General features: G+C 43.1%; 1 protein-coding gene across 2 annotated transcripts in view; it reads right to left on the bottom strand.

Moving 5' to 3' along the window:
* The window catches only part of tsen15 (TSEN15 tRNA splicing endonuclease subunit), a 48,680-nt gene extending 36,072 nt beyond the window's left edge, over positions 1-12,608 (bottom strand). Inside the window, exons 1-2 of one of the 2 annotated variants that reach the window (XR_012101092.1) lie at positions 12,362-12,608; positions 10,719-10,800 (exon numbers count right to left, since the gene is read on the bottom strand). Coding sequence is in view for 1 of the 2 variants with exons in the window: in XM_073063609.1 (XP_072919710.1) it covers positions 10,719-10,800; positions 12,362-12,451 (172 nt within the window). In the remaining variant the exon portion in view is untranslated. The remainder of the gene's footprint in view (positions 1-10,718; positions 10,801-12,361) is intronic. The other variant, XM_073063609.1, reaches the window with a different exon arrangement.
* Positions 12,609-12,846: the final 238 nt, after the last annotated feature.

The raw sequence follows: 12,846 nt of genomic DNA, 5'->3' as shown, positions 1-12,846 counted from the left end.
GAGTTCCATTCCTGAGTCCGTCTTTAAGTCAGATTTGTACGCAAGTCAGAACAAGTACATCTGGTATTATTTAGCGTCAGTTCATCAAACGTTTGTCTTAGTATATAGTATATATTTTACCTTTCTATGCATTAAGAAACGTATGTATTCCAATAATTAAACCACTGCGTTGCTTAGTAATAATTGTAGCTTTCATTGGGGCAAGGCGTTTCACATGCTCCATTATTCTCACTTTATCCGTTATCCTTTAAAATTGTTCCGATCGTTGACCGACTGTAGCCTAACGCTTTTCCAATGACCGATGGCGTTTCACCTCTTTCCAAACGCTTTATTATTTCCACTTTATTTTCAATCGCGATCGCTTCCCATCAATGGAACAGAAACACTGCGGGTGGTAGGTCCTGAGCTTTGCCGGCTCCCGAGGTCCGCTGAGTCCTAAGGACCACCGCACTGAGACAGGCTAAATGGGACAAGTGGGGGCTGTGCTGTGTTTGGGTATTTGATCCTCCACAATATTCCGTGTAGATATTTAAACTGGAGGTGGCAGTGTTTTCTTTTTACGAGTTCGAGTTGCGAGGTCGACATCAACCCGGCACGGATGGTACGGGAGTCACTGGATCGACAGCAACCTGGCACGGGAATGGTCTGTCGCTGGATCGAACTCGCTGATCTCACTGCGCCACCAGACAACTGGAATGGTGTGGGGGGGGGGGGGGGGGCAGGCTGGGGTCAGGGTGAATCTTACTAAGAAAAATTTAAGCCAAATACAAAGTTAAACACTCAACACAGTGTCAATGACAACGACTTAAAATGGTGGACGGCGTCACAATCCGACTTAAAATGGCGGACGCCACCGCGATCTGACTTTAAATGGTGGACGGCATTCTCCTTCCTTGGTTCGTAAGTACGAGGTGTCTGTAAGTCGGACCTTCATAACTTGGGGACTACTTGTACATTAATTTTCTATTTTTGTCTATGGTGCAAGCAATAAAGTCAGCTGTTAATTACATTTTTCATCATTCTGCATAAACGCTTTACCTTAATTGTATGCTTGGAAAACAACTACTTACATAATTTCATTGGGGGTGCGGGGTCATGCTATTGACCATCTTGGCGGTTGAGACTGCATGCTTGAGAAGAAAGAGATGTACAACAGTGGGTTTAAGAATTCCTGTCTTAGAACCATTGACAAGTGGCTCATCGTGTCATGTAAATAGTATTCACTGCACACACGGAAAATGCTAGAGGAACTCAGATCAGGCAGCATCTGAAAATGAATAAACAATTGATGTTTCAGGCCGGGACTCTTCATCAGGACTGGAAAGGAAGGAGATTCCAGCAAGATGGCACCAGCGACCAACGGCGACATGCTGCACAGATACTCTTCTTCTTCTGAACTGCGATCGATTGCGATCAATTCCCTCTTAAAAATGTATTTTTGAGCTGTCTAAGTGATCTGGCACTTCTGCAGTCTCCTGGGGCATTTGGCAGGGATGAGAACAGAGAATGCAGCTACAGCCATTGCTGTGATGGTATGAAGCAACGATTCCCAGTGGTGGAACACAAACCAGTGGTTGGCTGCACTACCTCACACCAATTATAGCATCGATTTTAATCTTGCTCGTCGAGGACAAGAGCTGACAGCTGAAAATGAAAAGGTGTTGAGTGCTATCTGCCTGTGTTTGACTGGACTCTTCTCGCTGCTACTGGCGAGCGCAGTGTTCAGAAGTCAGACTTGTACTGGAAGGGCATCACTTGTTTCAACGCTGAAAGTGCTCCACAGCTAAGAACTCACGTTCGGGGACACTGCAGTTAATGTTATTTGTTTACCTTTTATTGCTTGCACAATATGTTCCATCTCCTCCCCCCCCCCCCCCCCCCACAGACAGATACACACACAGTGTTTGATAGTCTTGCTGTGTAGAGTTTTTCTTTAAAAGGGTTCTATTATATTTTTGTTTAGTGGCTATCTGTATAAAGACAAATCTCAAGGTTGAATACTGTATGTACTTTGATAATAAATGTACCTTGAACTTGGAAGATGTCAGAATAAAAAGTTGGGGGAGGGGAAGGAAGACCAGCTGGAAGCTGATAGGTGAAGCTAGATGGGAGGGATGGATGGAAAAAGGGAAAGGGCTGGAGAAGAAGGAATCTGATAGGACAGGAGCATGGACCATAGGAAAAATGGAAGGAGGAGGAGCACCAGAGGTTATAGACAGGTGAGAAGTGGGAAATAGAGGGGTGGGGAAGAGGTGAAAGGAAAACAAAAACGTGGAAAAAAAATTACTGGAAGGGAAAATTAATGTTCATGCCATCAGGTTGAATGCTGCTTAGATGGAATATGAGGTGTTTCTCCTCCACCCTGAGAGTAGCCATATTGTAGAAGAGGAGATCATGGACTGACATGTCGGAATGGAAATGGGGATAAGAATTAAAATGGTTGGCCACCAGAAATTTTGCTTTTGGCAGATGGAGTGCAGGTGCTTAACAAAGCGGTCCCCCAATTTATGTCAGGTCTCACCAACACAGAGGTCGCATCTGGAGCACCAGATACAATAAATGACCCCAACAGATTTGCAGTGAAATTTTGCCTCACCTAAAAGGACTGTTTGGGCTCTGAATGGAGGTGAGGAAGGAACTGAACAGGCAGGTGTAGCCCTTCTTCTGCTTGCAATGATAAGTGCCTGGAGAGGAGATTAGTGGGCCGAGATGAATGGTCAAGGAATCATGAAAGAAGTGATCCCTGCAAAAAGCAGTAAGTTGGGGTGGGGGCGGGAAAGGTAAAGATGTGTTTGGTGGTAGGATCCTGTTGAAGGTGGTGAAAGTTGCGAAGAATGATGTGTTGGATGTAGAGGCTCATGGGGTGGTAGGTGAGGACAAGTGAAACTCTATCCCTGTTAAGATGGCAAGAAGGTGAGGTGAGGGAAGATGTCTACAAAATGAAGGAGATGGCAGCATCAATGTTTTGAAAAGTAAAATGGTGAACCACAAGCTACAGAATGGCACTTTCACCTCAGGTACTATGTACTCAATTAAGGTATATTTCTGCACAATGTTGATCTCTGAAATGTTAACAATGACAATGGTCTGACAATGGTCCACCAAGGGGAAGTGGAGCAAACAGCTGCATATACTGCAAATCCAAAGTTAAACTAAAAAGGCTGGAAGATTAGCATCCATGGAGAATCAGAATTATTATTACTGGCATATAATGTGAAATGCATTGCAATTTTGGTGGTGCAAAAACGTCAGTATTTGGTTTTAGACAATATTCCATCACAACTGAAAAAATGGGGAAACGAGTATACTTTGAATGGGACAAAAGAGCAAAAGATCAAAAATGAAGATGATGACTCTGATGCAAGGGTGACTGAGCCATTCCACTTGTCTCCGACCTACCCTTAGTTTCCTAGATTTTATCAATGATGCCCAAAGCTCAATCAATGGCACCTTATCTTCCATCCAGCACAATGTAATGTTAAAATCAACAATTTCAAGAAGCCATGCTGACTGGCAACTACTGCGACGCCACTGGTGCCAAACTGCATTCGTCTCTGCCGTTTGGAATCATCAGGTGCACGGAGAGGGGTTGCCTGCCACATGGGCAACAGCTTGCTCTCCATATTGTCCTGCCCTGGCTTGCATATCATGTAGACAGCTGGGACTCATCTTCCACAATCTTCAGTGTGGACTTAAGTGTTTTCTTTTCATATAGCAAGGTTCATTCTGTTCTTTTGCATCTTTTCATACTGTCCACTTCATGTTAACAGTTTCCTTGACCTGGAACACATCATGGAAATTTTCCTCGCATTCAATAATGATTTTCCTCCATGGAGATTTATAAACACACATAGCACATCAGTGCATTCCTTGCAACAATCACATTCCTTGCTGTGATCGTAGAGAATCAATATTCACTGTTTCTCTCTCCATTAATGCTGCATAATTTACTAACAGCACTAGCATTTTTTGTTTTTAATTTCTGCACTTACAGTTCTTTACTCAAAGTTTAATATGCTTTTAGCAAACAATAAAATGCATTGGTTGGATAGATTAGGCTTTGAATTTATAAAAACTTTTGGCATTCTTTCAACTTGATTGCTTCAAGCACTCTTCTGCTTAGATTTTGAAATATGCATTATACATTTTGCACCAGCAATGGTAAATGCAGACATGGTTCAGTGCAGCTTTTGAAATGCACCACTGCATTGATAGGAAAAGATTGAGTAGAGCTTTCACACAGATCACTAAATCTATTTTAAAAGAGCAGTTCACATCTGTAAACATAGCAGAGAAAGTAGGTACACAACCAAATCACGTCCAACTGTCACAGGATCGCTTCAGTTTTAACCCTTGGTGTTACTGTACTTATTTTAACCACTTATTTATTCACAATAAAACATCTGTGCGTTAAGAAGCAACTTTTCAACTCAGGAAGCTTAAAAATGTAATTAATTTCATTTCAAATATCCATTAAGTACATTGTATACATAAGATACCAATTATGAAATAATTTGTATTATTCTCTGCACTGTCAGTGTAAGTGCAATTAACGTTTCTTGTTTAACCTCACCAGCCTCTCACTGGCAGTTGAAAAAGAAGTCCCAGTTCTTTCCTGCTTTTGCAGTCAGTAATCATACCTTAGCGGTTGGACACGGTATCCCCTAGCTGAGAAGGAAGGGTGGATAAAGGAAGCAGCAGAAGAGGAAAATAGCAGACACAAAACCACTTAATCACTCCAAGCCCCTCTCCTACCAAAGGATTCCCTTTATGATACATATTTAAAGTATCTTTTTTATTGCTGTTGAAGTAGCCATTTTTATGTTTAAGGTTATGACAACAAAAGCTCTCCAAATCTTCATTCATCTCCTCCTTGAAGACACACTTAAAAAACCGCCACATTCCTCTAGCAGGGAGTTAGAAAGGAAGTTGAGAAGCAGGACCACAAAGGTAGTAATCTCAGGTTTTCTGCCTGTGCCACATGACAGTGAATATAGGAATAGAATGAAGTGGAGGATAAATGTGTGGCTGAGGGATTGGAGCAGGCAGCAGGGATTCAGATTTCTGGATCATTGAGACCTCTTTTGGGACAGGTGTCACCTGTACAAACTAGATGGGTTGCACTTGAATCCCAGAGGGAACAAACATCCTGGCTGGGAGGATTGCAAAGACTATTAGGGAGAGTTTAAACTAGGATTGCTGGGGTGTGGGAACCGAACTGAAGAGACGGAGGAAGAGGCGGTCGGCTCACAAATAGAGACAGCTTGGAGACAGAGCTAGGAGAAGAATAGGCAGGTGATAGAGAAGGGACACACTCAGACTGATGATTTGAGATGTGTCTATTTTAATGCAAGGAGTACTATGAACAAAGCAGATGAGCTTAGAGCATGGATCACTACTTGGAGCAATGATGTTGTGGCCATTTCAGAGACTTGGATGGCTCAGGGGCAGGAATGGCTACTTAGAGTGCCAGGCTTTAGAAGTTTCAGAAAGGACAGGGAGGGAGGCAAAAGAGGTGGGGGCGTGGCACTGTTGATCTCAGAGCTGCAGAAAAGGAGGAAGTCATGGAGGGATTGTCTACGGAGTCTCTGTGGGTAAAAGTTAGGAACTAGAAGGGGTCAATAACTCTACTTGGTGTTTTTTATAGACCACCCAATAGTAACAGGGACATCGAGGAGCAGATAGGGAGACAGATTCTGGAAAGATATAATAATCACATGATTGGTGTGGTGGGAGATTTTAAATTCTCAAATATTGTTTAGCATGTCCCTAGAACAAGGGTTTTAGATGGGGTGGAGTTTTGTTAGGTGTGTTCAGGAAGATTTCTTGACACAGTATGTAAATAAGCCTACAAGAAGAGAGGCTGTACTTGATCTGGTATTGGGAAATGAAACTGGTCAGGTGTCAGGTCTCTCAGTAGGAGAGCACTGAGGCTGTACACTGAGGTGTACAAAGGATGTTATAAATCTAGTCAAGAAGAAAAGTGTTTTCAAAAGGTTCAAAAAACTAGGTAATGATAGAAATCTAGATTATATGGCTAGCAGGAAGGAGCTTAAAAACAAAATTAGGAGAGCCAGAAGGGGCCATGAGAAGGCCTTGGCGGATAGGATTAAGGAAAACCCCAAAGGCATTCTATAAGTATGTGAAGAGCAAGAGGATAAGACACGAGACAATAGGACCAATCACCGACCACACTTGATCGGTGCAAAAGTGTGTATGGAACCGGAGGAGATAGCAGAGGTACTTAATGAATACTTCGCTTCAGTATTCACTACGGAAAAGGATCTTGATGATTGTAGGGATGACTTACAGCAGACTGAAAAGCTTGAGCATGTAGATATTAAGAAAGAGGATGTGCTGGAGCTTTTGGAAAGCATCAAGTTGGATACTTCATAGGGACCAGATGAGATGTACCCCAGGCTACTGTGGAAGGTGAGGGAGAAGATTGCTGAGCCTCTGGTGATGATCTTTGCATCATCAATGGTGATGGGAGAGGTTCCGGAGGATTGGAGGGATGCGGATGTTATTCCCTTATTCAAAAAAGGGAGTCAACATAGCCTAGAAAATTATAGACTGGTGAGTCTTACTTCAGTGGTTGGTCAGTTGATGGAGAAGATCCTGAGACTCACGATTTATGAACATTTGGAGAGGCATAATATGATTAGGAATAGTCAGCATGGCTTTGTCACAGGCAGGTCATGCCTTACGAGCCTGATAGAATTTTTTGAGGACGTGACTAAACACATTGATGAAGGTAGAGCAGTAGATGTAGTGTATGTGGATTTCAGCAAGGCATTTGAAAAGGTACCCCATGCAAGGCTTATTGAGAAAGTAAGGAGGCATGGGATCCAAGGGGACAAAGAGTGGTTGTAGATGGGTCATTTTCTACATGGAGGTCAGTGACCAGTGGTGTGCCTCAGGGATTTGTTCTGGGACCCCTACTCTTCATGATTTTTATAAATGACCTGGATAGGAAGTGGAGGGATGGGTTAGTAAATTTGCTGCTGACACAAAGGTTGGGGGTGTTGTGGACAGTGTGGAGGGATGTCAGAGGTTACAACGGGACATTGATAGGATGCAAAACTGGGCTGAGAAGTGGCAGATGGAGTTCAACTCAGATAATTGTAAGGTGGCTCATTTTGGTAGGTCAAATATGATGACAGAATATAGTATTAATGGTAAGACTCTTGGCAGTGTGGAGGATCAGAGGGATCTTGGGGTCCAAATCCATCAGATACTCAAAGCTGCGCAGGTTTACTCTGTGGTTAAGAAGACAAAAGGTGCATTGGTCTTCGTCAATCATGGGATTGAGTTTAGGAGCCAAGAACTAATGTTGCAGCTATATAGGATGCTGGTCAGACTCCACTTGGAGTACTATGCCCAGTTTTGGTCGCCTCACTATAGGAAGGATGTGGAAACCATAGAAAGGGTGCAGAGGAGATTTACAAGGATGTTGCCTGGATTGAGGAGCAAGCCTTATGAGAATAGGTTGAGTGAACTTGGCCTTTTCTCCTTGGAGTGATAGAGGATGAGAGGTGACCTGATAGTGGTGTATAAGATGATGAGAGGCATTGATCGTGTGGATAGTCAGGGGCTTTTTCCCAGGGCTGAAATGGCTAGCACGAGAGGGTACAGTTTTAAGGTGCTTGGAAGTAGGTACAGAGGAGATGTCAGGGGTAAGTTTTTTTTTATTATGCAGAGAGTGGTGAGTGGTGGAATGGGCTGCTGATGATGGTGGTGGAAACAGTCTTTTCAGAGACTCCTGAATAGGTCCATGGAGCTCAGAAAAATAGAGGGCTATGGGTAACCCTAGGTAATTTCTAAAGTAAGGACATGTTCAGCACAGCTTTGTGGGCTGAAGGGCCTGTATTGTGCTGTAGGTTTTCTATGTTTCTATCATTTCTGTTGTCTTAGAACCCAGCCTGCCAGATTCTACCTTTGAGAGAAATTGCTGTGGCTTTATTAAATATCTGCTTCATTCCTCAAATATAATGTTGGGTCAAAATAGATTCATTATTAATTCAAATCCAAACCAAAGCAATGCATTGCAAGTCTGTGATTATTGGATGGAAGGCTTTCAGTGACATGATATGGACCTGAATGAATGCTGTCCTCAAACATGTCAGATTAGAACAAGAAAATTTCTGCAAAAGCTAGCAGTAACAACCATTAAAAAGGTGGAATAGTTAGTTATGCAAATGGAGCAGTATTCGCCATTATGGCAGACTTCATCTATTGATTCCTATTTAATTACAGGATTCATTCTTCACGCCACCTGAACAAAACTTCAATTCAGTTATATTCACTGAGGTAAACATGTCCTTCTTCCTGCAACATTTTGTTGGGCTAGCTGGCATGTCATTGCATTACTCAGAAGACCTACACTCTGAAATGTACGTTTACAGTTTTGGTCACCTATCTATAGGAAAGACGCAAATAAGGTTGAAAGAGTACAGAGTAAATTTACAAGGATGTTGCCGGGTCTAGAAGACTTGAGTTATAAGGAAAGATTGAATAGGTTATGACTATTCCTTAGAATGTAGAAGATTGAGAGGAGATTTGATAGAGGTATACAAAGTTATGAGGGGTATAGATATGGTAAAAGCAAACTGGCTTTTTCCACTGAGGTCACGTGGGACTACACCAGAGGTCATGGGTTAAGGGTGAAAGGCAAAAAGTTTAAGGGGAACAAGAGGCAAAACTTTTTCACTCAGAGGGTCTTGACTGTGTGGAATATTAGAGGAGAAGTAACAAAGAATAAAAAATAAGTTACCTCCAACAGTCTAACAGAAAGGGGTTATCATTTCCCTGTCTGCAGGTTGACTCACTATGGAGCCTAATGGCCAAGGGTAAGAATGACCTTATATAGCACTCTTTGGAGCAGCACAGTTGTCTTAATCTCCTCTGTTCAACCGAGGTGGCATGCAGAGGATGAGAAACATTGCTCAGAATTGCTAGAGTTTTCCTTAGGGTCCTTTGTTCTATCACAGCCTCCAGTGTGTCCAGTTTGACTCCTGTAACAGAGCCAGCCTTTCTAATCAGTTTATTGAGCCTGTTTGCAACACTCCTATTGATGCCATTGCCCCATAGAAGATTGTACTGGGGACAACAGACTGGTAGAACATGTAAAGGAGAGGCCTGCACACTCCAAAGGACCTCAGTCTCCTCGGGAAGTAGAGATGACTCTGGGCCATCTTGTACACAGCCTCTGTGTTGGTGCTCCACTCAAGTCTGTCATCCAGGTACACCCTTAGGTACCTGTAGGTCATCACCATCAATAGTAACAGGGAGAAATACAGGCTTAGTCTTCCTAAAGACCATTACCATCTCCTTTGTCTCACTGATGTTAAGCTGCGGATGATTCAGCTTGCATCATTTGTCAAAATCCTTCACCAGGGTCCTGTATTCATCCTCCTGTCCTCCCTTTATACACCCAACTATTGCTGAGTCATCAGAAAATTTCTGCAGATATGACTCAGTGTTGTATCTGAAGTCCAAGGTATACAAGGTAAACAGGAAGGGAGCCAATACAGTCCCCTGTGGGGCCCCAGTGCTGCTTTAAGACATGTCTGACACACAGCTCTGAAGCCGCTGTGGTCCATTATCTCTGACAAACTGTGGTCTACCAGTCAGGGAGTCTATTATCAAGGATACAATGAAGTGCCAATCTGCATTAAACAGAGCTTCTCCCCGCAGCAGAGGGATGTACGATATTGAAGGCACTTGAGAAATCAATTCCTCCCCCACCCACCATTCCTGTTTCTCTCTCTCACCTACCTCCTTACCTGCCATTACCTCCCTCTGGTGCTCCTCCCCCTTCTCTTTCTTCCATGGTCTTCTACCCTCTTCCCTATCAGATTTCCCCTACTTCAGCCCTTTATCTTTTTCACCTATCAGCTTCCCAGATCTTTACTCCACCACTCCCCCTCCCTGTTTCACTTATCAACTTGTACTTCTTTCTGCCCTCCAACTTCTCTTTTTTCAATCCTGATGAAGGGTCAACTGTTTGCTCTTTTCCATAAATGCTGCCTGGCCTGCTGAGTTCCTCCAATATTTTACTTGGATTTCTAGTATCTGCAGACTTTCTCATCTATGTGATTCTTTTTTCTACCTGGATTAGATTCAATTTAAAAATTCATTTAGCACCTTACAGCTCGTCTCTCAGTTGTCTCTTGTTTTGCATCACCATCTTTCTCACCTCTTCAGTAGGCAACATTGCTCTGAACTTTCTTCTCGTGCCTCTACTAACAACTCAGCATTCTCCATTTGTACATGAGTGCATGTTTACATTAATAAAGCAAGCCTGTTGGAGACCAGCAGTGCTCAAAATAAAATCAGGAGATTCAAAAACCACAGTAGAGTGAGGAGACATGAGAGACTTGACACAGTAGAGAATACAAACAATAGAATTCAGGTTGAATCTCTCTGGTCCAGTATTCTGTGTTCTGCAAATCCAGCATCCTCGATGCTTTGAATGAGTATTGAAGATCTCTCTGACAGCATTTTTGACTTACAGAAACTTTGAGTCACAGGCAGCTCTTAGGAATAACTTGTGTAACCTGAAGAACATCTATCACTTCAAAAGAACAGTTGGCCTGTTTAAGAGGAAAATTATCAAGGGGCAACTTCTATGGTCTGGGTTTTCTATGTTTCAGCACCAGTTAGATCCCAAGGAAAATAATTTCTCATTTTTGAAAATAATCTGGATACGTTCTTACCTTCCAAAAGGTCAAGGAAAACCAGAAATGCAGCATACACTTGTGTACTCTGTCCAATATCTAATGCCATCATCTCTGCATACTGAAAATAAAACCATGAATTAAAAATTGCAGCACTTCAATCCATCTTACATAATGCCTTTAAATATATATTTTTGTAGAACAAAAGAGAAAACAAATACAAAAATTTGGAACCTTGGGGATACAAATACATTATCCTTGAATGTGGCAACACAGAATGATGAAGAAAACATATGGTATGTTTGCTTTCAGCAGCTGAGGCATTGATTACGGAAGCTGGAACACCATGTCACTACTGGACAAAATCATTTTGCATTTGACCTGCTGGCAGATTTATCACTACCCGAGATTAGAAGGTTTGAAGAGCATTCAACCCTCAAGGGTGATGAGGGCCATGATAACCAGACCTTCAGCAATTCAATGCTGAGACTCTGCCTCCAACCAATGACAGGAGAAAATATAGCTTTGCTTCCTATTAAAGCTGGTGAACATATTAAACACTACTCAAATAATTTACAAGCCATTAAATAATAAAAAAAAGACTATTCAAATTTGAAAAAGATTTTAAAGAAAAACATTTCCTTAAAATACTAACAAATATTTAATAGATAGATAGATACTTTATTCATCCCCATGGGGAAATTCAACTTTTTTTCCAATGTCCCATACACTTGTTGTAGCAAAACTAATAACATACAATACTTAACTCAGTAAAAAAATATGATATGCATCTAAATCACTATCTCAAAAAGCATTAATAATAGCTTTTAAAAAGTTCTTAAGTCCTGGCGGTTGAATTGTAAAGCCTAATGGCATTGGGGAGTATTGACCTCTTCATCCTGTCTGAGGAGCATTGCATCGATAGTAACCTGTCGCTGAAACTGCTTCTCTGTCTCTGGATGGTGCTATGTAGAGGATGTTCAGAGTTTTCCATAATTGACCGTAGCCTACTCAGCGCCCTTCGCTCAGCTACCGATGTTAAACTCTCCAGTACTTTGCCCACGACAGAGCCCGCCTTCCTTACCAGCTTATTAAGACGTGAGGCGTCCCTCTTCTTAATGCTTCCTCCCCAACACGCCACCACAAAGAAGAGGGCGCTCTCCACAACTGACCTATAGAACATCCTCAGCATCTCACTACAGACATTGAATGACGCCAACCTTCTAAGGAAGTACAGTCGACTCTGTGCCTTCCTGCACAAGGCACCCAGATCCCTTCTAATCTCAGGTTTGGTGTTCTTATGCTAATTGAGGAGGGAGTAGTGGACAAGGACAACTGTATGCCAACCTCAAGGTGCTGGTGCTCTTCAGTAACTACTGGCTCCATGCAGTGACAAAGTAACCAGTGCAATAGCATCCAGCATTGAGTGGGAGAGGAGAGGGGTGAGAGAGGGGGACAGAGGGAGACAGGGGACAGGGGAGGGAGAGAGAGGGGGGGAGAGGAGAGGGGAGGGGAGAGAGAGGGGGAGAGGGAGGGGTGGGTTGAGGGGGAGGGGAGGGAGAGGGGAGAGAGGAGGGGAGAGAGGGGGGAGGGGAGAGAGAGGGGGAGAGGAGCGGTGAGGAGGAGGAGGTGGGGATAAGTTGGTATTTGAGGTGAGGCCCTCCCTCAGGTCACAGTTATACCTTAGGATGATGTAGAAGCCCACCGGGCGGTCCCAGCTCCCCTTCCCCCGACGTATCACTCTCCCCCCCGCTTGCCGCCGCTGGCTCCATCTGTGGTGCATCAGAGCTTCACTCCGCCAGTGTAACCTCAATGTTTTCCGTCGAGCCCACTGTTAATCTGATAGTTCCGCTCCAGCTACGTCTCCACAGCTCGTTACGGTATCTATCTGCTCACTGCCTGACAAACATCCACGCGTTCTCCTGTGTGCTTTCGGACTGTAGTCGGTTCCTTCCGCTGGGATTTTTAAGTATGTCTGTTCTCTATTCTGGGAAAATAAATGGTAGATTCATTTTGATGAAAGACTCCCCTTTCCCATTCTGTGGTAATTAAAAGTGGATGTTATAGGGTAAATGAATTTCCACACGTACATTATAAATGTCTGCTTTGCTTAGAAGGAGACACATTCTCATTCACAACTGCACCCAAATGTTAACATTGTTCTTAT

Source organism: Hemitrygon akajei, chromosome 12 (genome assembly GCF_048418815.1).
Source record: "Hemitrygon akajei chromosome 12, sHemAka1.3, whole genome shotgun sequence".
NCBI lineage: Eukaryota > Metazoa > Chordata > Chondrichthyes > Myliobatiformes > Dasyatidae > Hemitrygon > Hemitrygon akajei.
Note: the sequence above shows the minus strand (reverse complement) of the source record. Positions and strands in the feature narration are given on the sequence as shown.